This window comes from Gobio gobio, assembly GCF_949357685.1.
Source record: "Gobio gobio genome assembly, chromosome: 8".
NCBI classification, from domain to species: domain Eukaryota; kingdom Metazoa; phylum Chordata; class Actinopteri; order Cypriniformes; family Gobionidae; genus Gobio; species Gobio gobio.
The window spans coordinates 39,153,826-39,181,227 of NC_137114.1; the positions used below are offsets into that span (position 1 = coordinate 39,153,826).

At 37.8% G+C, this 27,402-nt stretch overlaps 2 protein-coding genes across 3 annotated transcripts; one reads left to right on the forward strand and one right to left on the reverse strand.

Moving 5' to 3' along the window:
• The first annotated feature begins 452 nt into the window (after positions 1-452).
• LOC307131069 (uncharacterized protein) lies at positions 453-16,039 on the forward strand. The gene is made up of 15 exons (XM_079824485.1): positions 453-586; positions 3,308-3,631; positions 5,494-5,796; positions 8,824-9,111; positions 9,202-9,349; positions 9,547-9,716; positions 9,808-10,095; positions 11,962-12,273; positions 12,626-12,913; positions 13,000-13,147; positions 14,176-14,336; positions 14,451-14,526; positions 14,878-14,908; positions 14,996-15,684; positions 15,842-16,039. Exons 1-14 carry the CDS (start codon positions 520-522, stop codon positions 15,140-15,142), a joined length of 2,751 nt encoding a protein of 916 aa, XP_079680611.1. The 5' UTR covers positions 453-519; the 3' UTR covers positions 15,143-15,684; positions 15,842-16,039.
• On the reverse strand, positions 14,828-21,057 carry rrp8 (ribosomal RNA processing 8). 2 transcript variants are annotated; one of them, XM_079824487.1, is made up of 9 exons: positions 20,998-21,043; positions 20,761-20,855; positions 20,413-20,680; positions 19,454-20,330; positions 18,838-18,967; positions 18,650-18,756; positions 18,444-18,540; positions 16,303-16,418; positions 14,828-15,968 (listed from the first exon to the last, which is right to left on the reverse strand). In XM_079824487.1, the coding sequence occupies exons 2-8, from the start codon at positions 20,842-20,844 to the stop codon at positions 16,305-16,307; spliced, it is 1,677 nt and encodes a 558-aa protein (XP_079680613.1). In that variant the 5' UTR covers positions 20,845-20,855; positions 20,998-21,043; the 3' UTR covers positions 14,828-15,968; positions 16,303-16,304. The 2 variants fall into 2 exon arrangements, with proteins under 2 accessions (XP_079680613.1, XP_079680612.1); XM_079824486.1 differs by lacking the exon at positions 14,828-15,968 and having other exon boundaries at positions 16,141-16,418; positions 20,998-21,057.
• Between the last annotated feature and the right edge of the window lie 6,345 nt (positions 21,058-27,402).

Genomic DNA, 27,402 nt, shown 5'->3' on the forward strand with positions numbered 1-27,402 from the left:
ATATGAATCTAATCATTTAATGTCATTTTAATGTTTGTTCTTTAACACAAAATCATTTTAATGGGACCAATCCTGTGTCTCCAAATATGACTTTGGACTGAATAGTTGGCAGTAAAATGGAAATGGAAACTTTTGTGGTATATTTTTTTAAATTTGTGGTTTTATCTTTTTAAACATTTTTAAACGCATACAACTCATTAACATATCATTATAATCTCATCACCATAAGATCATAACTTGTTGCCACACCATAATAAATGGGCATGAGATTCATTTTGAAGTAATGATTTAAAAATATAGTGGAGACAAGCATTCTGAGGGTTATTCAAAGTGTGAGTATTTTGGGGGTTGAGGTGAGGAACACACACACATACAAAAACACACATTCACTCAATTGGCAGCTGACTATGACCTCTTCTGCCCCACAGCCTAACAGATTCAACCACACACACACACACACACCCTGGCACATACATTCAAGTGTTTTTTGCTCCAGTTGCCTTCTTTAATGACTTCAACATGGGCCTGCCAATATTTTTTATTTTAGGAATGGTTCTGAATCTTGCTCACAGCAGTGAATTGCAAGGTAGGTTCATATCCTCTCAGGTTTAATCATTTTTGGCTTAATTTGAGCATCTTGAATCAGATTATGCTGTTGTATTTTCTGGCTCTTTTGAATAGCTTGCATATTTTATGGTAGGCTATATATATATAATATTATATCCAGCTTTTGGATAGAATAATGTCAATTAATATAAATATAAATTAGAAGCATTTGTTAAACGTGACCACATTTCATCTGAAATAATTTGTTCACACTGAGAATACATTTCCTGAGAAAAAGGGAGGGAATGACCATTTTCTGCAATTGTGCACAAAAATATTGTTGCTATTTCTTTAAATTAACATGTTGTTTGACTTGTTGCTTTGGCTGTTATTGCAGCAGAATTTTGAGTATGTGATGCTTATCATAATGATATTATCTATTGCTTATTGAGAAGACCTGCATGCAATGAATGAAGATTCTTTCACAAATTCTGCTTTAGGCATTTCCACTGTCCTTCGGCAGACATCCTTATTTGGGAAGAAACATTTAACCACATGTCCCTTTCATTCTGAAACCAATAAATGCTGGGGCATGGAAACAATAAATTCTGGCTTGTATTTATTTGGAAGTCCTGATGAAATTAGATCCCTAGAAAAGATTAAGTTCTTTAAAAAAAGAAAAATGTGGTTTAAATTGTTCAGTAGATATACAGTAGCAAGGCAAGATGCATCTTTTTTTTTCAGAAAATAAAGTGAATAAAACTTAAAAATGCCTATTGCAACTGTTTTTTTTTCTCTCTCTCTTTGTCTTGCTGGTGTCAATATTTGTGTAACTGCATTAAATCAGTGTAGTGATGACGCACTCAGAAGCTGTGATTTTGAACACAGAATTGTGTTTGCATGTAATCGGTTAAATGCCAATGAATCAGGTACAGTGGTATGTGTGCGGTTTACAGCAGCACACAACATGTGTGTAAAAGAGCTGTGTTGGAAAGTCGTGTCACATGACTTGAAAAACCAAAAACATCTGCTTCCTCTCGTGCAAAGCAACTCAATTTCCATCCCAGACTCTATGCATGCTGCATGTGACGTCACTTTTTTTTAATCAGGGCCTTGTTTTTTGAACATTGTAAGCATATGCATTGCATTTTAAGATCATTTTAGCTTTTTTCAACAGTGCATGTGAATAGCCCTTATAGTTCACCCAGAATTAAAATTCTGTCATTATTAAATTAGAAGCATTTGTTAAACGTGAACACAACCTGTAACCTCACGTCATTTCAAATCGACTTACTTTCTTCACTGGAACACAAAAGAAGATATTTGAATAATATACTGGCGGCTATTTTCCATCACAATTAATGGAGACTTAAAGGATACAGAAGCACCACAAAAAGTAGTCGATGTGACCTAAAGTTCAGTATAACTTAAGAAGACTTGCGGTATCACACAAAAGTCGTGTGGACTACTTCTCTGTTATTTTTATGGTGCTTTTTGTTATTTTGCAGATTGACAGTCCCATTAAAGGGTTAGTTCACCCAAAAATGAAAATTATGTAATTAATTACTTACCCTCATGTCGTTCGACACCCGTAAGACCTCCGTTCATCTTCGGAACACAAATTAATATATTTTAGTTGAAATCCAATCGCTCAGAAAGGCCTCCATTGGCACAATGCACGTTACACTCTCAAGACCCATAAAAGGTACTAAAGACGTCGTTACAAAGTCCATCTCACTACAGTGGTTCTACAATAACTTTATAAAGTGACGAGAATAGTTTTTGTGCACAAAAAAACCCTAAATAACGACTTATATCATGATGACCGATTTCAAAACAAGGCATCATGAAGCTTCGAAGCGTTATGAATCAGTGAGTCGATTCAGCGGTTTGAATCGCCAAAGTCACGTAAATTTCAACAGTTTGACACGTGATCCGAATCATGATTCAACTCGCTGATTCATAACGCTTTGAAGCTTCATGATGCCTTGTTTTGAAATCGGTCATCATGATATAAGTCGTTATTTAGGGGTTTTTTGTGCACAAAAACTATTCTCGTCACTTTATAAAGTCATTGTAGAACCACTGTAATGAGATGGACTTTGTAACGACGTCTTTAGTAGCTTTTATGGGTCTTGAGAGTGTAACGTGCATTGTGTCAATGGAGGCCTTTCTGAGCGATCGGATTTCAACTAAAATATCTTCATTTGTGTTCCGAAGATGAACTGAGGTCTTACGGAGGGATTACGGGTGACGAACGACATGAGGGTAAGTAATTAATGACATAATTTTCATTTTTGGGTGAACTAACCCTTTAACTTTCAATATATGGCAAAGCGCAGCCAGGGCATTTTTTAAAATGTCTTCTTTTGCCTTTTACATTTAAAAAAGAGGGTGATTAAATAATGACAGAGTTTTCTGGGTGAACTATCCTTTTAAGAATGCTGTTTCTTAATTTACTCTGGGTTACATAATATATGCCCTTCAGGATTCATTTCACAAAATGTTAGGGAGTGTTAAATGGACATGTCAAGAAATCCTTTTGTTGGCCGCCCTCTCACGGATGTAGAAATCTGTCAAAGTTTATTAAGAGTGCCAAGTTCTGACACTTCGCCCGACTGTGCTTTATAAATGTGGGGTTAGCAGGGGACATGTGGGACGTAAACAACAACATAAAATTAGTTGTCGCCATAATGATTACTGTTATGGACTATGTAATTAAATCTTTGAGTAATATTCATTCCCCTCTTTTTATATATAGATTCAGAGCCCAGAGACTTGGTTCTCAACCAAACAGTGACAGGGATTTTGGGGGAGGAGGTCTACCTGCATTGTCTGTACACTGGACAAAATAATGTCATGTTCTCCTCCTGGAACCGGCTGGATTCTTCAAAGAGGGTAAAGAAAATGGCAGGCTACAATCAGCAAAGACCTTTCACCAAAGAAAACTTTGACATCCCGGCATCACTTACAAACCTTACCGTAAAGATGAGCGTGACAAGTCTCGATCAGGAGGGAGAATATACATGTGTCTTTAACACTGATGAGGATGAAACAAAGGGCACCCTGTTTCTCAGAGTTATTGGTGAGTATAAATATTGAAGGGTGCTACATAACCAGTGCATTTAGGCCACAGATTTTAAAAACAGTTCGGAATAGTTCACCAAAAATGAAATTCAAATCATTTAGTCACTCTCATGTCATACTGAACCTAATTTTCTAACTCTGAAAGTGAGCTGTTCATTTCCAAATAGTGAAATACACCAATCAGGCAAAACATTATGACCTAATATTGTGTTGGTCCCCCCTTTGCTGCCAAAACAGCTCCACTAGACCCCTTATGGTGCGCTGTGGTATCTGGCACCAAAATGTTAGCAGCATATTCTTTAAGTCCTGTAAGTTGCGAGGTGGGGCCTCCATGGATCGGATTTGTTTGTTCAGCACATCCCACGGATCCCACGATTGGATTGAGATCTGGGGAATTTGGAGGCCAAGTCAACACCTCAAACTACTTGTTGTGTTCCTCAAACCATTCCTGAACCATTTTTGCCCAGTTCTGATGCTCACCTGCCCACTGTTGGCACTTCGGTGGTGGACAGGGGTCAGCATGGGCACCCTGACTGGTCTGTGGCTATGCAGCCTCATACGCCAAAAAATACACTGTGGTGCACTGTGTATTCTGACACCTTTCTATCAGATCGAGAATTAACTACTTGAGCAATTTGAGCTGCAGTAGCTTGTCTGTTTGATCCATAGACCGTAAAAAAATATGGACGATGCGACTTGATTGGCTTCCGCTGACGAGAGTCGAAGCTTTCGGAGGCCCGCACATGGCGCTGACATCTTGCGCAGATTTGGGACCGAGTCTGTGCAGTAGTGATCTCGGGACCGGAATCTGCGTGGTAGAGAGCAGGAAGTAGAGGCGCGATTATCAAAAGCCCGCCCACACTCTCGCAGATGTAGAACAATTCATTATGTCGGTGTGAAATAAACTGTTATGGAAATGTAGAAATTAAAGCAAAAGCTCCAATCTCCTTCCAAAAATCATGAAAAATCTCACTCAGAGAAGCCGTCAATCTCAGCTGTCAATCATGACGTCACACCCCTCGTTTTTATAGCATCAAATAACTAACTAAAACTAAACTTATTTAAAAACCGAACACTTGAAATTAAATCATCGTGATAAAAACTGCCTACAATGACAGAAACCATCTTTAGGAAACAATTATTTGAAGTGTAATTTAATTGTTTAGTTTGTCTCGCGTCCATTGTAATACATGGAGGAGTCGGGTTTATGAGCTATACTGGGACCAACCACCGGGGGGCGATCGAGGCACGTAGACTTCAGTTTGATTGGACCACACGGAACCAATGACGTTTGATGCCCATCAAACATGGTGCCCATGCTGACCCCTGGCTTCCCCACATGCCTCAATGAGACTTGGCCGCCCATGACCCTCTCGACGGTTCACTTTTGACCACTTTGGCCCTTGTCAAACTCGCTCAAATCCTTACACTTGCCCATTTTTCCTGCTTCTAACACATGAACTTTGAGGATGTTCACTTGCTCCCTAATATATCCCACTCACTAACAGGTGCCGTGATGAAGGGATAATCAATGTTATTCACTTCACAGTCATAATGTTTTACCTGATCGGTGTATGCCACCCTGAGACACGTCATGTCAGCTTTGACATCCAATACCATTGGTTCCTGCAAGGCATAAGTCAAATGGTTTACTTTTATGGTTCTTCTTTGGTCAGTTTTGGAGATGACAGCCCAAGCAAAAATTTATGTATACCACAGAAAAGAAAGTTCCCACAGGTTTGAAATGACATGAAGGGTGAGTAAATGAAGACATTTTCAAAATTTGGGGTGATCTTTTCATTTAATTTTTAGATCGCATAATACCGCAAAACTCATCAGTATCTATGTTTTGTCTCTAAGCTCGGCCTGATATTGACATAAATGTAAGGAAGGAAGTTGTGAACAGGACCCTCTACCATGATGTCACTTGCTCTGCCTCCAGTGCCAAGCCTAAGGCTGAGATTGGATGGGAGATCTCTGGTGCCCTTCCAAGAGATTACATCATCTCTGAGAACACGACAGTTCATCCCAATGGCACAACCAGTTCAATCAGTGTACTGCGCTTCCCCCTAATTATGAATAACGAGAGCACTGTCACCTGTGTGGTCAAGCATCCAGCTTTTACTGAACCTGAAAGAGCCAACATTGAGGTGGACATATTTGGTAAGTTCAGTTTTGATAGGTACAGAGATAATCAAAAGAGATATCATTATTAGAGATATAGGGGCGGCAGTGGCTCAGTGGTTCATGTAGGTTGTCTACAAACCAGAAGGTTGGTGGTTCAATCCCTGGTTCCACCTGACCAAGTGTTGAGGTGTCCATGAGCAAGACACCTAACCCCAGCTGCTCCCGACGAGCTGGATGGGTGAATGTGAGGCAAGATGTAAAGGCCACGCTTTGGATGGCCATGGGTCTGTTGAAAGCACTATATAAATGCAGTCCATTTACCATCATTATTAGGAAAAGCCAGAGAGTGTCAGACAGCATAAAATACTTTTCTGTTCTTGTGCATCGTATGATCAATAAGTTATGACAACATATTATTTTACATTAACTCATTAAAATAAGCAATTTTCTACTTTAATAAGTTCAGAAGTTATACAAGATTCAACTAATTTTTTAAGTTAGTTGTCGTTCAACACCCGTGAGACAGATATTGAAGATATTTTAGTTGAAATCTGAGGGCTCTGAAAGGCCTCCATTGGCTCAATGGCACGGTTCACTCTCAAGACCCTTAAAAGGTACTAAAGACGCTAGTACCTTAACGCTTCGAAGCTTCATGATGCCTTGTTTTGAAATCGTCATCACTATGTAAGTTGTCATTTAGGGTTTTTTTGCGCACAAAAACTATTGTCGCCAATTCATAAAGTTATTTAAAAAACCACTTTAGTGAGATGGACTTTGTAACGACGTCTTTAGTACCTTTTAAGGGTCTTGAGAGTGAACCGTGCCATTGTGCCAATGGAGGCCTTTCAGAGCCATCAGATTTCAACTAAAATATCTTCATTTCTGTTCCGAAGATGAACGGAGGTCTGATGGGTGTCGAACGACATGAGGGTAAGTAATTAATGACAAAATTTTCATTTTTGGGTGAACTAACCCTTTAAACATCCAAGTTGATTGGCAGCAACTTTTTTTTTACATTGTGTTTGCTCAGTATGAAACCAAAAAGGTAGAACTGAGAAATCAAGTTGGTATTCTACTACTGTCTGCTCCTTGCACCAGAGTTGCATGTGTTTCCTGCGGTACCTTCATATTTGCAGCAGCTGTCCGACCACAGACGTCACATACTCTGAAGCTACAGCATAGAGGTGCTTCTGATAGAAAAACGTACAGTTCATTACAGAACACATAATAATGTCTGCTAAACAAACTTATGAATGCTGGTGAACTCAGCAAGAACTGTTCTCAGAGTTAGCGTTTTTAGCGTGTTTTAGCAAGCAATTTACTGGGATCCAGGCACATGGGAATGCTTTTTAAATGCAGATAGTTTTATGTATCTTGATATATACCATTTATAATGCTGTTCTCCACACTCTAAAAAATGCTGGGTTAAAAACAACCCAAGTTGGGTTGAAAATGGACTTGTTTTAACCCAGTGAATGGGTTGTTTTAACCCAGCAATTGTGTCGTTTGAACCCAGTGGTTGAGTTAAATGTTTGCTTAAAACAACCCAATCGCTGGGTTAAAACAACCCAATAACTTGCATAATTTTTTCAATTACTGCAGCCATGATTGATTGAAAATGTACATAAACGTCTCTTTATAAAATTCTGTTTACCTCCTGCCTTATGTTAGCGGTAATAACGCAATTAATTGCAGTAGATTTTGACTTGTAAATTATATACTTATAAACATGTAATAAGACACAATCTATAAAGGCCTATTTTACATATTAAGGAGCATTTACATAAAGCAGTAGTGTTTGGCCTGAAAAGAACAACAACAGCTTAATTTAAAGGAACACAGCGACTTTTTGGGACTGTAGCTTATTCACCGTATCTTATCTTCGTATCTTGTCCATACTTACCATTCTCTTCTCCGTGATTGCCTTAACTCTGTCTGACGCACCCACCGCTAGCCTAGCTTAGCACAAAGACTGGAGGTAAATGGCTCCAGCTAGCCTACTGCTCAATAAGTGACAAAATAACGCTAACATTTTCCCAGTTACATGTTGTGATGTGTATAGTTATATCCTGTACTAAGACCGATGGAAATTGAAAAGTTGCGGAAAATGAAAAGTTTTCTAGACCGATATGGCTAGGAACTATTCTCTCATTCCCGCGTAGTAATCAAGGAACTTTGCTGCCGGACCATGGATGCAGCAGGCGCAATGATATAACGCAGCACCTGAAAATAGTCCCCAGCACGCTCTCTGTGCAAGCAGGCTGTCACGTTGGTTATGTTGATGGAAGTTAGCCTATTTTCAGGCGCTGCGTAATATCATTGCGCCGCAGCACCCATGGTACGGCAGCAAAGTTCCTTGATTATTACGCAGGAATGAGAGTATAGTTCCTAGCCATATCGTTCTAGAAAATCGCAACTTTTCATTTTCCGTCGGTCTTAGTACACAATGTAACTATACACATCACAACATGTAAATAGCAAAATGTTGCCGTTATTTTATCACTTATTGAGCAGTAGGCTAGCTGGAGCCGTTTACCTCCAGTCTTTGTGCTAAGCTAGGCTAGCGGTGTGTGCGTCAGACAGAGTTATGGCACGCACGGAGATGAGAATGGTATGTATGGACTTATCTAACTCTGGGGGATACGGTGAATAAGCTAAAGTCCCAAAAAGACTGCGTATTCCTTTAAATACTAGTGCATTTAAATACTAGTGAATTTAGCCTGGCAAAATTAGATTTCATGTGGTTAGTGAAAAGGGTTTTGCACTGAAATACTGCATGCAAAAGTGCCGCTGCTTTTTAGTGAATTCACCTTTTGTTATTTGTTGAAACATGACATCTAAACCAAATGTCCTTGTTGGAGCTATAGTTAGCATCTCCAACAGCTTGGTAAACAGACGGAACAGCTGATAAAACTCAGTTAAACTCAAATGTCAGCTTGTTTAACCTTAAGATTATGCTAACAGATACGCGTCTCTGTTTTTTTTTTTTTTAAAGAATAGTCTCTAAGAGGGTTTTTCATGACCTTCCCCTGTTCTTATTGGCACGTTTCTCCTTTTTAACAGTTTCTCCTATTTTGAGCATGGAGACCGTCCTGGTCCAAAAAGGAGGAGAAGACTTCCAAGAGGTCACCTGCACAGCAACAGGGGGGAGGCCACATCCAAATATCACATGGAAACTGCCTGAATTCAAAAACACACCACCTTTACTGAGAAATGACTCTAAAACAGATTCAGTTATTAGTTCTTACTGGTTCCCATTAGATCCTTATGAAGGAGAAAATATCTCGTGTGTTTTTGGGTACATGTTTTTTCCTTTCATAAACACAAGGACTACCACTTTGCCAATTTACTGTGAGTACCAGCACTGTTTAAACTAAATAGATACGCATATGTAAAATGTTTGAGGCGCTCTCTAATTTGTAAAACTTTTGTTCCCTCTAGATCTTTCCTCACTTCAGCTGAAGAATGCTGATTATGCCATTAACAGTGAGAATCAGGCCTCATTGGCATTTGTGGAGGGGGACATGGACATTACAATCAGGATGGATGTTTTGAGCAATGTACCAAGTTTTAAAATTAACTGCTCCAGGTAAGATGCATTAATATAATCACCTTATTAATTATGAGCGTAGAATGATAATAAAAAAAGATCACTGATGCAACACAATGATAGTCAATTTCATCCACAGTATAAAAAACAGTAGATTCTAGTGCATTTGCTACAGCATAAAGACACTGAGGCAAGTTGTGAAACGCTTGCTCTGCACTTTGTTTCATTTAATCAAGGGTAGGCCAACCACTGCCTGAGGATGTGGACGTGGTTAGCAGTGATATCTTTATCAGAGGACCTGTAGATCTGCACCATGCTGGACAGTACCTCTGTCAGGCCTCTTACCGTAGACACCAGGTTTCCTTGCAATTCACAATTGAAGTAAATCCAAAAGTTATTATACCAGGTACTGTATTTGCATTATTGTCATGTTTTATCATCAAACTGTATTCACATTCTACATTCTATTTACGTTTCAAACTTGTTTTTGTTTTTAGTGACATTTCCCCCAAACATCAGTGTGAATTTAGTGCAGAATTCAGATTACATTCACATTGAGTGTTTGGCCTTCAATGCTGTTCCCGCTGCAAATGTGTCCTGGATCATTTCACAAGAGACGAATAGTACATTTCAGTCTAATGTCACGTCCTATAATGGATCTTATTCTGTCAAAAGTGTGTTGACTGTGCCCAACTGCATGGCACGCGAATACGTAGCTGAGTGTGTAGTTGACCACCCTGCTTTCATGGAAAAGGAGAGGCGTCAGATTGCTCTTCCTGTGTGTGGTAAGACACGGATGGCTATAGTCATCATGAACAATGACTCTTTATTCTCTAAATTAGTTCTAGATTTTTTAAACATGTAGCAGGATTGTGCACCATTCTGAACCTTATTGGGTGAATGCCTTTGACATTTTGAATCCAATTCCTGAATTTGAATTGGTTTTAGCAAGCAGAATGGAGAGATGATGTAGAATGTAGAATTCTGTCATTTTTAACTAGAAAAGCAAAGTTTGTCATACACAAACCATTGAAAACACAGTGTCGGATGGATGAATGGATGAATGGATGGATGGATGGATGGACAGACGGACAGAACAAAAGATAGATGGATGGAAGGATGGATGGACTGAACGATAGATAGATAGATAGATAGATAGATAGATAGATAGATAGATAGATAGATAGATAGATAGATAGATAGATAGATAGATAGATAGATAGATAGATAGATAGATAGATAGATAGATAGATAGATAGATAGATAGACGGAACAATAGATAGATGGGTCGAAGGATGGACAGAACGATAGATAGAACAATGGATGGATAGATAGATAGATAGATAGATAGATAGATAGATAGATAGATAGATAGATAGATAGATAGATAGATAGATAGATAGATAGATAGATAGATAGATAGATAGATAGATAGATAGATAGATAGATAGATAGATAGAACAATGGATGGAGGGACAGACAGACAGACAGACAGACAGACAGACAGACAGACAGACAGACAGACAGACAGACAGACAGACAGACAGACAGACAGACAGACAGACAGACAGACAGACAGATAGATAGATAGATAGATAGATAGATAGATAGATAGATAGATAGATAGATAGATAGATAGATAGATAGATAGATAGATAGATAGATAGATAGATAGATAGATAGATAGATAGAACAATGGATGGATAGATAGACAGACAGACAGATAGATAGATAGATAGATAGATAGATAGATAGATAGATAGATAGATAGATAGATAGATAGATAGATAGATAGATAGATAGATAGATAGATAGATAGATAGATAGATAGATAGATAGATAGATAGATAGATAGATAGATAGATAGATAGATAGATAGATAGATAGAACAATGGATGGAGGGACAGACAGACAGACAGACAGACAGACAGACAGACAGACAGACAGATAGATAGATAGATAGATAGATAGATAGATAGATAGATAGATAGATAGATAGATAGATAGATAGATAGATAGATAGATAGATAGATAGATAGATAGATAGATAGATAGATAGATGGATGGATGGATGGATGGATGGATGGATGGATGGATGGATGGATGGATGGATGGATGGATGGGTGGAAGGATGACAGAACGATAGAACGATAGATAGACAGACCCAGACAGATAGATAGATAGATAGATAGATAGATAGATAGATAGATAGATAGATAGATAGATAGATAGATAGATAGATAGATAGATAGATAGATAGATAGATAGATAGATAGATAGATGGATGGATGGATGGATGGATGGATGGATGGATGGATGGATGGATGGATGGATGGATGGATGGATGGATGGATGGATGGATGGATGGATGGATGGATGGATGGATGGATGACAGAACGATAGAACGATAGATAGACAGACCCAGACAGATAGATAGATAGACAGACAGACAGACAGACAGACAGACAGACAGACAGACAGACAGACAGACAGACAGTTGGTGGGTGGATGAACAGAACAATGGATGGATGGATGGTATCTATGATTAATAGATAGATGGAAGGAACAATCGACAGATAGCTAGACAGACAGACTATGCTTTATAACAGCTATCTATCAAACATTCTGACATGGTTTATCTTTTTTTGCAGCACCACCAAATATAACCCTGCAGTCTAGTATTAAATGGGACAGTGGCTTTGCATACACATGGCTGGTGTGTTCCGTGCAGAGCCAGACTCCAGGAGCGGCCATCACCTGGGCCGTAGACTGCAATGGCACTGACATTGGTTCTAGTAAATTTGTGATGAGTCAGCCTGACATTCAGCTGAGTCATATGGTTACTGCTCAGAGTGTGGCACGTATTCCTATTTACTCGCACGACGGATGCAACGTGACCTGTGCGGTTGAGCTTCAAGGGTTAAAGAAACCAGAGAACAAGACCATTGACCTCCCACGGTTAGGTAAGTTTTTATTAATGTATGTATATCACTGTGAAAATATGCTGTGCTGCTTATTGCTTAAACTTAAAAAAATATTCTGCGTTCAGTAAAATTTAAAGGGATAGTTCATGTCTATGTCTAATGCTGTTGGTCGGCGTCTGACGGTGCAGTATGAATTGGCCTTAAGATTATATAATAGAGAAGCACTGGCCGATACGTCAAGTAATGCCGGTGTATGTATGAATGAGTGAATGAATGGGTGAATGTGAGGCAATATGTAAAGCGCTTTTATGGCCATGAGTCTGTTGAAAGCGCTATATAAATGCAGTCCATTTACCATTTTACCATTTAATGAAAACCTATTTGCTATTAGGTCCGTCTGCAAGCCGCTTGTTTGTGGGTGAAGAGAGATACACTCATATTTGGCATGCTGTGTGCGAGTACAGCGGCGATGGGGTGAAACCCAATATCTCCTGGGTCCTTCCTGATGAAGACACCATAATTCAGGCAACTACCGAGTCCAAGTGCAATGGAATAAAAGTAGAAGTCAATTCAACTTATGAATTTCAACTCAGTCAGTATGAGGGGAAGGAGTTGATATGCCTTATCCAGAACAAGCTCGGTGGGGATGAGAGACGGACGATACGTGTTCCAAAATACTGTAAGCGTTTCTCGCATGATTTCTGGCCATTCATTCAGTTGACGCATTTTATTTGCTGAATGCAATCTGCTGTTTCTTCCACTCAGCTATCTCATCTATTGAGGTTGTAAACAAAACCACATTTGATCGTAGGAGTCATGGCCAGCGATTAGAATTGCAAGAAAACCTCTCTAATCAGAAGATACTTCTCAGAGCCCACGGCAATGCACCATCATACAAGACAACATGTTACAGGTATGCATGCTTAAATAAGGCTCAATATACTTAAGAATGCATAGTATGCCCCTCATAAAAACAGAGAAAAACATCATGACAGTATCACGGCCTACTTTGTCTCTTAAAACCTAAATGTGGCACATTGATTTTTCTTTCATGTCAGACACCCAGAAGGATAAATAGAGAGTATAAAGTTTTCACAATAATGTTTTACTGCATCAGACTGTGAAGTTCTAGAGAATTCATTTTGCTTGACTCATAGATAATAAATGTTGTGCCTTTACAACTTTTATCACAGAGCAATGTATACTCAAAGCACTCAATGCGCTGTGTACATCTGAAAGGGATATTTAACCAAAAAAATCTGTCATTGTTTACTCACCCTCATCTCATCTTGTATGATTTTCTATGAAACACAAAAGGAGATTTTCAGCAGAAAGCTCATGCTGCTCTTTTCCATATAATGAAAGTGAATAGAGACAGATGCTGACAAGACAGCGTCATTGTTACCTAAAACCACAACTACATGTATTACAAATAGTTTTTACTGGCTGAAATCTGAATATTAGATTAAAAAGGTAAATTAGAAATTTGGCAACACTGAAAACAGTGAAGTACTAATACTAGGGTGACCAAACGTCCTGTTTTCCCAGGACATGTCCTGTCCTGGCCCTAATATAACAGTTTTCTATCCATACATATAACCATGAATCTTTGAGTAAACTTCGAGTATCATTTGAGTATCTCATTGCCGGGCCGAGTGTCCTGGTTTTCGGTAATCAAAATATGGTCATCCTACTAATACTGAAATAAAAATAAAGCTAAATAAGGTTAAGGAGCTTGACTCACTATCATTCTGTTCAGAAGAGCAACGTGAAGTCGTGAACGTTCCATGAACGAAAGAAAGTTTGAAATACTATGAGGGTGAATAAATGATTACACAATTGTGTAAACCATTTCTTTTTTGTATGTGCTAATGTCAGACAATGTTCCATCACACACACCAGTGTTTGTTGAGCTATGCCTCTTAATTGTTCTTATCCCAGGGAGGACGGGTCAGCAGCACACACTGATGGCATGGCATTAGTTTTTACAGAACCAGTGTCTGAAATGGATGTGGGACTGTACATATGCCATGTCTCGTACCACCACCACATGGCTAAAGTTTTCATTCATGTGGATGTAACTAGTGAGGAGACTCAACACAGTGAGTTTTGCACAGTCCTAGTCTAGATGATCAATATTGGTAGTAGATATACTATTGCTTAGAACAATAGTGAGTGCTGTGAATTAACTCAGAATTCCGTTTAATTTTCCGCAGTGATATTCATCATCACCTGCTTCGCGTCAGCCGCTGCATTCGCCCTCATCTTGATCATCGTTTTGTTTGTCCTCTGGTGAGTAGATTCGCTTTCTAACAACCTTGAATACTATTATGTTTTGGGGGGGATTTTTTGGGATATAACCATACAGGTGAGATCAGTGGAGGCAAACAGGAAGCAAGGTAGCTTACCTAGACCAATAACATGCATAGTGTTCATAAACAGGATACATGGTGGCTTGTGCAAGCTGGCAGAAGAAAACCACATCTACCGCTACCGTTCTATTCACAAGACATAAACAGATTGTTCATGCCTCAGTGGTAGACTGATGATGTCAATTAAAATTTGCTAAAGTGATGGCTTTTTTTTTGTTGTTGTACAAAGAATATATAAATTAACATGTCTTATCCAATTATTTCTTTATAGTAAAAGTGGGAAAAGTCACTCATCACCAAAGGTACTTAGAAGTATTATATGATTATTTTGTCCAATAAGATATCAATGCCTCATTTAAATCAAGTATTTTCTTTTCTTTTTTTTAAAGAAAAACAGGAGAGAGCGTGAGTCTCTATCCGCTCTAATGCAGGACCCTCGCTGCCCAGAGAGGACGGTGCTTCCAGGCGAGGCCGGGCCGCACTATGCTGAGCTTGTGCACTATTCTATTGTTTTTGATGTTAAAAGCACAGTGTGACTCAATGGTTGGGTTTTATGCAGGTAATATATCAGTTTTTGCACATACTTGTGGAGTTCAGGCCAGCTTGAGTGCATGCTTTCAAAAAGGGGGACATATCTAGAAAAACATGAATTTCCCTATAAAATAAAATAGGTCATGAAAAGATCAATTATATGGAAACTACACAGGCTTTTGGACACCACTGTATATTTACATTGCAAGAACACTTACATCAGTGTTCTTGGTATATTTGTTCTTCTCAATTACGAATATGATTTTAGTAGCTTAGTATTACGTTCAGCATTATGATAATTAAGTAGCATTGTTTTTATGAGCATATTTGTAATAAATGTTTTACTATCTTTTTAGATTGCTATTTTGATCTTATTTACACAGACATATACTTAAAATGTCTGGCTGGTGCTTTCTGTCTCGTTTCTATTCCAGTTGGACTTGTGCACACAAACTGACTGAATCTGTAACGCTGTAGCACCCTCTGGTGACCGTGAGGTATATGGTGGGGGAATCAATACATCCGTAAAGGATCTTCTAGAGCAGGGGTATCCAATTCTGCTCCTGGAGGGCCGCTGTCCTGCAGAGTTTAGCTCCAACCAAAATTAAACACACCTGAACCAGTTAAGCAAGGTCTTATTAGGCATACCAGAAACTTCCAGGCAGGTGTGTTGATGCAAGTTGGAGCTAAACTCTGCAGGACAGTGGCCCTCCAGGATCGACTTTGGACGCCCCTGTTCTAGAGCAACTGTCCAGTCTGATTTTTTGTACTAATATTTTACGCCCTTTTTCGGAATGATGACTGGTCTTCCTATGTGTTGTTGATGTTCTACTGTAAGACATTTAAGTGAAATAATGTCACTATGATACTTGTAAAAAGAGAATAAAATACTTTACAAATTTAAATACATAGAGTCAGTTTGTTTTTCAGGTAAATGCTTAATCCAATCATAAGCAAATATATAACCAATACAGTTTTCAAAATGAACAATATTTTTTGAATATCACATTAAACCCATTTTTTAATGTATGTTCCTGTTACATTGATTTACAAAACTTACAAATACAAAATAAGAGATCTGACCCTTGAGTTAAATTGAATTATTGCTGATAAAACTTTCATTCACAGTCCAACCATACAGAAGCAAATGATTTACTTTATGTACATTTATCGTTTCTTGTATAGGCAAGGTTTCAGCTGAAGTCCGGCTTTCTTCGCATTCTCTGGTGCTTTTCCTATCTTTGTGAATTCAAAAGTGTAGAAGTGGCTGTTTTCTGTGTCCTAAAGAAAAATAAGGGGAAATAATTTGCATTTATTATATAATAAATTAAAGCTACATTTTGATTAATACATTACGATCTGTTGCAATCTCCATTATTTTACTGAAAAGCTGAGGAAGTAGAACATGTTATGTTAGTTGGGTTGTAAATATATTTCATTATTGATTTGCATACTTGCAGAACAGCACAATCCTAGTCTGCAACACGGCACAGTTGGTCTGACTTTCCAATCCCTAATAGACCTGCAACTAACAATCATTTAAGATAAAAAATTAAGGAGGAAATTATTCTAATAATTGGATAGATTTTTGACAGCGTTCCTTTATGGTTTGCATGTTTTTGACAGCAAGTCTGCAGAAAAGGTTTTAATGAGTTGGTGATGTCTGTGTAAAGAAACACTAAACGTGCCTCACCGTTTTCACAAATTTGAATTTTTGTAGTATTGTTCATTGCACTTTGAAACAACATTTGGCCACTTTTTTGTTGAAAATGGTGTCATGTAAACGGCCCCTCAATCATGATCACCAACTCCAAAATATCAAGTCTTCCAGCTACTATTTATTTACCTCATGATAAACATATGAAGCCAAGATTAATAGATCTAAAAAGCCATTATTAACGTGTGGCTTAAACGATAAAAACAAAAAATCTTTTTTTTTTTTAAAACACACTGACGCGTTGCTGTTAACAAGCCTTCATCAGGGTGTGGGAAAATGAACACGCTGACCCTGTGTGCCAATGTCCATACTATCCATCCTATATAGTATGTGAGATTGGAATAAGTGTGTCCCAAAGCATAGTATGTTAAAAAGAGTGTCAAAAGTCCCCAGATCGTCTACCATTTCCAGTGGGTTTTCGAAGTGTGGATCCGTGCACACTCTAAAGGTTAATATTGCCCATAACCCATTGCACTTTGGAGAAGGATTTGGTTCAGAACTACAAAAAAAACACTAAGAACGATAACTATATTAGCTTCCACATCAACACACAAAGTTCTGTTTAGTGTACACTGCAGTTTTGTCGTGTGGTGCTTTAAATGCCTGAGCTGACAAGCTCTTTAAAAGTAGGGCAGATTCTAATCCATTCAGCCGATCTCCGGGTCTGGCGGTAGCACTTTTAGCATAGCTTAGCATAGATCATTGAATCTGATTAGACCGTTAGCATCTCGCTCCAAAAAATGACCAAAGAGTTTTGATATTTTTCCTATTTAAAACTTGATCAAGGAACTTTGCTGCCGTACCATGGGTGCAGCGGTGCAATGATATTACACAGCACCTGAAAATAGTCCCCAGCACGCTCTTTGTGCAAGCAAGTTGTCACGTTGGTTATGTTGATGGAAGTTAGCCTATTTTCAGGCGCTGTGTAATATCATTGCGTCTGCTGCACCCATGGTACAGCAGCAAAGTTCAATGATCAAAGCTATGCTAAAAGTGCTACCGCCAGACCTGGAGATCGGCTGAATGGATTCGAAAACGGTAAAACTCAACTGTTTAACTCTATAGGGGAGTTGGAAAATGAGCCCATTTTCAAAAAAAGTGTTATTGTACAAACGCTGAAGTATTCATTGACTGCATTTTCAAATCATATCAAGAGTTATATACATACATTACAGTTCAAAGATTTAGAATAATTAAGATTTTTTAAAATGTTTTGAAAGTCTCTTTAATGCTCACCAAGGCTGCATTTATTTTATCAAATCAAATAAATACAGTAACATTGTGAAAAATTATTATAATATAAAATAATTGTTTTCTACTTTAATATATTTTTCAGAAATCATTCAAATATGCTGATGTGCTGCTCTAGAAACATTTCTTATTATTATCAAGGTTGAAATCAGTTGTGCTGCTTAAATTTTTTTTTTTTGAGGAAACCCTGATACATTTTTCAGGATTTTTCGATTAAAACAAAGTTCAAAAGAACAGCTTTTATTTGAAATAGAAACGTTTGTTAACGTTGTTACTGTCACTTTTTGATCAATCAAAAAAAAAAACTTTGAACAGCACTGGAATAAACAACACATTACCTTATTGGCTATCTTGAAGCCCAGACTTGACAGTGAACCGATGAATGAACGCACGTTTTCAAATCTACTGGCCACTTCAGCAATTTTAAGAACACCCCTGTGTTGGAAAAGAGGTTATGTAAGGGCTTATCCTAGACAAACAATGGTTTTGGATTTTAAAAACAACTTAAAGGAATTTTTTAATATAAATTATATGAGACCGTTACCCCATCACAAGGACTCTGTTTGCTTCTGCCAAAAACTCTCCCAGATTTGTCCCCATCAGAGAAAGACAGAAAACAGCAATATCTACTGTAGAATCACGCAGAGGGACCTGTGAAAAAGTAACAAACAGTGCTGCCTTTAGTATTTCGGCTGCATTACAAATCAAAGCTTCATTACTATAATAACTTACTTTTGCCATGTCACATGCAGTGGCAAGATCACAAACCGGAGCCAAATCGAAAGAGTGTACTTTATTCTTTACACTCCGTGCAATTTTGCAGTCTCCACAACCGAAGTCTGCGACAACTAAAGAAGCTGGCCTGAAAAAAAAAGAAATTCAATGACATTTAGTGACATCCAAAAAGAAAAACTAAAATGGTCTATTTAATCATGGAAGATCATTCCATGTATGACCACTGTGATTTAATAAAGTTTGCTCTGATGTTTAATAACAATTAACAAATTAAACTGTAGTACAGAAAACTAGAGTAGCCATGACAAAAAGATCATATAAAGCTAAATAATTTTTTTTTTGAATAAATTAAATAATAAGACCATGCAAAATCCATGTGATACCAATGTCTTGTGTTTAATGTGAATGTATATTTTCTATTCTTGTTCTTTTTAATATTGTATAAATAATATTATTAAAAATAGTATATATAATAATATACATAAATATAGATACATCATACCTACAAAAAATATAAAACTACATGATTTTATTGTTATTATTAAAAACAGTGTGTGCGTGTATATGTGTGTGAATAAATAAAGCAGAATCAACAAAAGGTATGTCCTCTCACTTTTGACAAATATAGGAAATGATCGAGTCCACAGGGTTTGTGGGCCAGTGCTGAACCTGAGCGGTGTATCCCTTGTGGTAAACCGCGATGGCCTCTGGGTCCTGCTGAAACATGCGTTTGGCCTCACCACTGGTCGACGTGTAAAGCTGCTCATTGATGTAGCGGAATCGAGCGGCTTCTAACTGCTTCACCATCTTCGTCCTTAAAGCAGTTGAGGGGTCAGGGGCCATTTGCTCTTCATCACTCTTCGACTTCACTCCTGTACCTTTTGGTTCCTCTGGTTCCTCTGTGGCTTTATTACTGTCATCAGCAAGACCCGACTTTAAAATACGACGCAATTTCTCTGCCTGTAATTGTGATTTTTTAGAAGGTTTCCCTTTTCCGCCCACTTCATGCGAGACGTTTCCGTTGCTAAGCGAGTGGTCTATTCTGGAAGTTTTATTTGTTTTAAAGTCTTTGTCTTTTTCAACATTGTCCGTGGCTGTGGAAATTCCATTCTTTTCACAAGACTTTTTAGTTTTTTTGGACTTTTGCTTCTGCACTTTCTTGGATCCGTTGGTGTCCTGTGTTTGAACTAAGGGTTCCTTCTTTGCATTGGCATTAATGACACCTGTCATTTTTTTGGACTTTTGTTTCTGCACGTTCTTATATTCTTTGATGTCCTGTTTTTGAACTAAGGGTTCCTTCTTTGCATTAGCATAATCGTCACCAGTCGTTTTCGTAAGATATTTGTTCTTACACCGTTTTTTGTTCTTCATCTTGTTCCTCCACTGTTGTCTGCTTAGCTTTGCCTCTGCTTGACTTTCGTTTTCCTCCAACTGAGGTCTGACTCCTTTGTCATTCTTATCTTTTCCAGACTCTTGTGACACCTTAGAACCTGCAAATACAAATTGATGTGAAAAAGTCAGTAATGTTCAAGAGGGTGGTGGACCAATAAAATAGCCAGTACATGCTCTTACTTGTTCCTTTTACGGCCTTCTTCATTAGCTTCTGCTTCTTTTTTATAGGTGTTTCCGATGAATCTACTTCATCCTGCTGCTTCCCTTCATTATCAGCATTAGACTTTCTTTTACGCTTTTTGCATCTTTTCTTTTTTGTTGTCTGGGCTGCAGGAGAGGTGCGTTTCTCCTCGTCACTATCCTCAAAAGATTTCTCAATTTCCCAGTTTGGAACTGACCCCAACGTTTGCAAGGTTCTCAAAAGACTTTTTTTACCCACAACCTTATCCTGTTGGAAAAAAATTGCCAGGTGAAAAATTTCCTCAAAGTTACAAACCTCTAATAAATAAGGGACAAAAACCATAATACCTTGCGGGGGGCAGGAGACCCTTTAACAGTGTGAGAAGATCCATCTGCTGATGGAGAATCTGCCCATTCCTCTTCAGCAAACATGATTGCAAATGCTGTTAATGTTGGATAAACAATGTAAACCGTGATGATAAGTTAAACCCACTGTTGGAAGAAATTAATTTTCACACACCCCCCAAAACATTCAACCTATTCCACAACACATTTCAGATTAATTTACGTTTACGCCGTACTTACATCTCACTCCCTCTCTCACACGCGCAGAGCACCGACACGTGTTTTTGTGTACATCCGGGTTACAGTGACAACTTCCTCTCGAAACTGGGATGCTGCTGTGTTTTAACGCGCTCAATCTTTCACTAGTAAATGGCACATGGTCCATTATATGGGCAAAGAGTGAACGAACTCGGAAGCTGATTGCTTCAATTTAAGTAATAAACTTATAAAGTTATTACCGTGTTTTAATACTTTCGTACAGTCTTTGGTTGTAGCGAGGGAAACGTCCGAGTCATTTCTGCGAGTCGGTTCTTTTGAACAGTTCGTTTTAATTAACCAAAACAATAGTAGGGAGTGTGAACACCGGTCATTCTGTTCAAACTTCTCACGGCTATTAATGTCGTGTTCCCCAATCATATTTTAAGCAGATTGTGTGTAGTCTCGAATCACGATCCTCAAAAAAATTGAGGTCTCCATGAAGTTATGACATTAAGTTCACATTTGTTATAGAATTTCCTCTAGATGGCGCCATTTGTTTTTATTTCAACCACGTTGATTCCATCGTTGTCTATTTTTATTTTTTTTATTGCATAAGAACAACATACACAAACAGAGGATCACAGTGTATTATTATATATTACATTAATAATAGCATCAAAGGAAACAACAGAAAGAAAAGAAAAAAGAAAAGAAAAACTACAGGGGGGAACTTACAAAAAAATTCTAAAAAGAAAAGGATTCAAAAATATTATATACATCTGTGTCGGTTTTTTTATTTCTTGCATCTTTTAGGGCCTCAATATAATGTTTAAGTTCAATTTTAAATAATATAATGTTATGTTAATAAATTGTCCATTTCTGTTTGTGTATATGGTATTTTCCATACATAATTATTAAGTTAAACACCAAATTTTGCTCCAAACACTTATTTACAAAATAACAAAATTTAGGCTACTCTTATAACAAAAATATATCTTTACCAGATAGTTGTATCTTTAATTTTGTGAATTTAAATATCAAATATTCAACATCAATCCAAAACAATTGGGTAAATACACATTCAAAGAATAAGAGTTTTATGGATTCTTCTTCTGTGTTACAAAAGATGTACGTTGTCTCCATGTCTCTAAAAAATCTTGAGAAATCTTGTTTCACTGTATAAATCAAATGAATAACCTTATATGTAACTTCTTTAATTTCATTTGTAAGACAGTATTTAATGGACAAACTCCAGACCTCTTTCCGGTTTGAATTTCGGCAATAATGTAGTTCTACATAATTCTTTAATATAAAAGTTATTAATTTTTTGTATCTATAATTTTCAATTGTCTATGAAACAGTAGGCTACTCTAGGGTCCGTGTAACGCTTCACAATTCAATTTTCAGACCATATAGTGCAAATGCAAAAATTAAAATATTGAAACAAACGTCCATTTTTTACATTTTCTCGGTTACTTCATCAGTGGATTTTTGCCATTTTCTCTCCTTTTTTCAAATTTCCTTTTGCTAAATTATGACTTAAGAAATTATCTTTTGAATAAATTGAAATCTAACCGATTTTATTTTCCTTCTATTTTTTTCCCCAATTTACGTGGACTGTGCCATATAGCGGGGGGAGGTCGCGGACTGTTTTACATCGTTTATGTAGGCTATAGCCTGCGTGCACGTTGAGAAGTAACTTATAGTTTAAAAGGCTAACACAGAGGACGCCATAGTTTTTATTGTTAATAACTGTGCTAAATGTAGAATTCAGGTCTGGCCATCGGGAGCAGCGGGCAAACCGGTGGCCTGGCTACTTATTTCGCCCGCTGCTTTGTATTTATCTATACTTATTTGTTATTAGTGCACGCACACACACACACACACACACACACACACACACACACACACACTCACGTGCACACACACTCACGTGTGCACACACACACACACACACATGTTTGTTTTTGTGAAATGTGAGGACATTCCATAGGCGTAATGGTTTTTATACCGTACAAACCGTATTTTCTATCCCCTTACACTGCCCCTGCCCCTAAACCTAGCCCTCACAGGAGACTGTGCAGTTCACTTTCTGTGAAAAAAAACTTGTTCTGTATGATTTATAAGCATTTTGAAAAGTGAGGACATGGGGAACGTCCTCATATTTCACCCTCTTTTTGTAATACCTATGTCATACCCATGTCATTATACACATTTGTGTCCTGATATTTCACAAAAACATGCCCACACACACACACACGCACACGCACACGCACACACACACACACACACACACACACACACACACACACACACACACACACACACACACACACACACACACACACACACCTACTTTATTATAGGCCTATTGATGCATGCCTCAATGTACCCGAATGATTTAAGGACTCGCCATTTGATAATTAACGGCTTGTAATGAACCGAGTTAATGACTGCTAAATTTAAGGGCACGAGAAGATGTGAGAAGCAGTATATTCAATGAGTTTGAGCTCCTCCAGAGATTGTCTATTGGGTTTAGGTCTGGAGACTGGCTAGGCCACGCCAGAACCTTGATATGCTTCTTACAGAGCCACTTTTTGGTTATCCTGGCTGTGTGCTTCGGGTCATTGTCATGTTGGAAGACCCAGCCTCGACCCATCTTCAATGCTCTAACTGAGGGAAGGAGGTTGTTCCCCAAAATCTCGCAATACATGGCTCCGGTCATCCTCTCCTCAATTCAGTGCAGTCGCCCTGTCCCATGTGCAGAAAAACACCCCCAAAGCATGATGCTACCCCCCCCCCCCCCCCATGCTTCACAGTAGGGATGGTGTTCTTGGGATGGTACTCATCATTCTTCTTCCTCCAAACACGTTTAGTGGAATTATGACCAAAAAGTTCTATTTTGGTCTCATCTGACCACATGACTTTCTGCTATGACTGCTCTGGATCATCCAAATGGTCATTGGCAAACTTAAGACGGGCCTGGACATGTGCTGGTTTAAGCAGGGGAACCTTCCGTGCCATGCATGATTTCAAACCATGACGTCTTAGTGTATTACCAACAGTAACCTTGGAAACGGTGGTCCCAGCTCTTTTCAGGTCATTGACCAGCTCCTCCCGTGTAGTACTGGGCTCATTTATCACCTTTCTTAGGATCATTGAGACCCCACGAGGTGAGATCTTGCATGGAGCCCCAGTCCGAGGGAGATTGACAGTCATGTTTAACTTCTTCCATTTTCTAATGATTGCTCCAACAGTGGACCTTTTTTCACCAAGCTGCTTGGCAATTTCCACGTAGCCCTTTCCAGCCTTGTGGAGGTGTACAATTTTGTCTCTAGCGTCTTTGGACAGCTCTTTGGTCTTGGCCATGTTAGTAGTTGGATTCTTACTGATTGTATGGGGTGGACAGGTGTCTTTATGCAGCTAACGACCTCAAACAGGTGCATCTAATTTAGGATAATAAATGAAGTGGAGGTGGACATTTTAAAGGCATACTAACAGGTCTTTGAGGGTCAGAATTCTAGCTGATAGACAGGTGTTCAAATACTTATTTGCAGCTGTATCATACAAATAAATAGTTAAAAAATCATATATTGTGATTTCTGGATTTTTTTTTTAGATTATGTCTCACACAGTGGACATGCACCTACGATGACAATTTCAGACCCCTCCATGATTTCCAAGTGGGAGAACTTGCAAAATAGCAGGGTGTTCAAATACTTATTTTCCTCACTGTATATTCTAGAAAGAAAGACGCTTTCAGCCTTACTCAAAGGCCGCGGAAACATGGCCAGTGGGTTCTTTACGCAATCCATTCCCCGCATTCTTATTTTGCTTCTTATGTATTAAATATACAGGCCATTAGTTTATGAAACCTTGATCAAAATTAAAATACAATTTATAGAAAAAGAAATTCACTTTAAAGAAATGATTTCTGCAAAACAACACTCAATAAAAATCATGTCTGACCCCACTCCTTGTCTCCAGACATATTGCACGTCTTATAGCCTATATCTTACTCATGCTGCTCACTTTTCATCATCAACATATGAAATTAAAACAATAATACAATAAGCTAATATTTAAACATATAGCCTAACTATGAATCTAAATAGGCTACGTTTGCATGTAGCCTACTCCACTCCAAACGCTTCAAAAATGTATTTTGTTTATTAACGCAAAGTTTTTAATTTCAAATTTAATTTCTAAATTCAGTTCATATTTCCAACAAACGAAATTCCGAGCCAAAATAACGAAGTGGTAAAAAAACTGCAAAAATTATCGGCATGCTTTTGTCGGCATGAGTAAGATGGAAACATGGAGTGGAGTCAGACATGATTTTTGTTGAGTGTTGTTTTGCAGAAATCATTTCTTTGAAGTGAATTTCGTTTTCTATCAATTGTATTTTAATTTTGATCAAGGTTCATCTAATTGCCTGTATATTTAATACATAAGAAGCAAACCAAGAACGCCGGGAATGGATTGACATGTGTAACGAACCCACTGGCCATGTTTCCGCGGCCTTTGAGTAGCCTAAGGCTGAAATAGCGTCTTTCTGGTTTTTTTTTTTGTGTTACTTATTTTTTTATTTTGAATGTTCTTCAAATCTCCTTTTACATCAATTACTTGCACTCAGAAACAATATCCTTTACAGGGGATCATAACATTCACGCATCCTTACATGTATGATCAATTCCGCAGAAAAATATTTCCAAAAGTACAAGGAAAAGAAGAAATAAGAAATTATTAACAACATTTAAAATAAAAAATTTGAACAAACCAAACATCAACTTAAAACAAAACATGGGTTGTATTCAAGTTCCCCTGGCAAATATAACCAGTTAATTCTAATGGTCCTCCATCACCATCATTAATGGTGCCCATCTTTCAATAAAAAGTTCCCTCTGTAATCTCAATGAATATGTAATTTTTTCCATAGTGTAAATATTTCTCAAAATTGTTAGCCATTCAGCTTGGTTTGGTGGCTCACTCTTAAGCCATTTTATTGTAATTGCTTTCTTTGCTGCTATCAGTAATATCTGTAATAAATACATATTTTTCCTACTGTGTATCACAGCTGGTTTAATCCCTAGGATTGCTATCAGAGGGTCTCTTATCAGGTCAACATTCAGTACTTTATTAATATATGTAAAAATGGATTTCCAAAAGTTATCCAACAAAGGGCATTGCCAAAAAATATGTGAGTGAGTAGCCATTGTCTCTCCACACCCCCTCCAACACTGACTTGATTGATTCGGATTCATTTTAGCCACAACTTGTGGTGTTCTGAAAAATCTGTTATTTATTTTCCATTGAAATTCCTTCCAAAAATTGACGTTTGTGACTTTATGAGCCTGAGTACATACCTCCAACCAAACTTCTTCACTTATTTCGAGCCGTAGCTCCCTAGTCCACTTGTCTTTCACATAGAATGAATTATCTCTTGTCATTGAAGCAATGATTTTATAAACATTGCTTATTGGTTTCCTCATATGTTCTCCACCCTGAATTTTTTATAAATACCGTTCTAAAAGGGAGGGCTCTATTAATCTGTTCCAGTTTGGGTGTTTCAGTATGAAACTCCTTAATTGTAGGTACCTGAAAAAGTCTGTTCTTGGTAGTTTAAACTCTATTCTCAGTTGTTCAAATGATTTGAAGTTGTTATTACTAAATAATTGGTGTACATAATGAAGGTTCAAACGTTTCCAGTTTTTGAATCCTGCGTCTTTCTGTTTTTAATACATTTTTTGAATATATGTCTTAATTACAGTAGGCCCATTATAGACAGTTATGATATTTGTGGCTGCACCGGGGTCCATCATAGGTTAAAGTTACACGCTTATCATTAGTGATCCATGGCACCTGCTACCCATGGCTGTTATGAACTGCAGGCTTCAATCAATAAATTGCAACAATTTCGTGCTATGGGCACTGCTACTGGGCACTGCTACATCACTATACAACACCTTATTAGGAGAAAATACGTCGTTTTAATGAGAAAAATGTTGTTTTAACGACAAAAGTTCTTGTTATTACGAGAAAATTGTTGTTTTTACGACATAAGATCTTGTTATTACGAGAAAAGATGTCGTTTTAACGACATAAGATTTTTTTTTTTAATTTATACTTTGTTTTACCAGGGTAGTCACATTGAGACAGTAGTCTCTTTTTCATAAGATCTCGTTATCATGACATAATTGTGTGAAAAAAATAATATGTATGTGGCAGCAATGCGTCACCGTAATATTTACATAAGGCAAAATGTTTAAAATCTATCTGAATTGGTAGCCTATGTCTGTGACTGTCTTTTCACTTTTTCTTTCTTTATAATTTTGTTAAAGTTATAAAGTTCAGCAAATTTTTGTTAGCTTTTATTCACATCTTAGCCTAGCCTATATGCATACATACAAAATATTTGGGCCTAAATAAACTCCTTTGCCGATGTTT

Coding starts and splice junctions, on each gene's coding strand:
- LOC307131069 (XM_079824485.1), top strand. CDS start 520: ATGGGCCTGCCAATATTTTTTATTTTAGGAATGGTTCTGAATCTTGCT. Junction 12,274..12,625: donor CATTGACCTCCCACGGTTAG/GTAAGTTTTTAT, acceptor ATTTGCTATTAG/GTCCGTCTGCAAGCCGCTTG. Junction 14,527..14,877: donor ATCGTTTTGTTTGTCCTCTG/GTGAGTAGATTC, acceptor ATTTCTTTATAG/TAAAAGTGGGAAAAGTCACT.
- rrp8 (XM_079824487.1), bottom strand. CDS start 20,844: ATGTTTGCTGAAGAGGAATGGGCAGATTCTCCATCAGCAGATGGATCT. Junction 20,681..20,760: donor GGTCTCCTGCCCCCCGCAAG/GTATTATGGTTT, acceptor TTTTTCCAACAG/GATAAGGTTGTGGGTAAAAA. Junction 16,419..18,443: donor GCTTCAAGATAGCCAATAAG/GTAATGTGTTGT, acceptor ATTTTTCTTTAG/GACACAGAAAACAGCCACTT.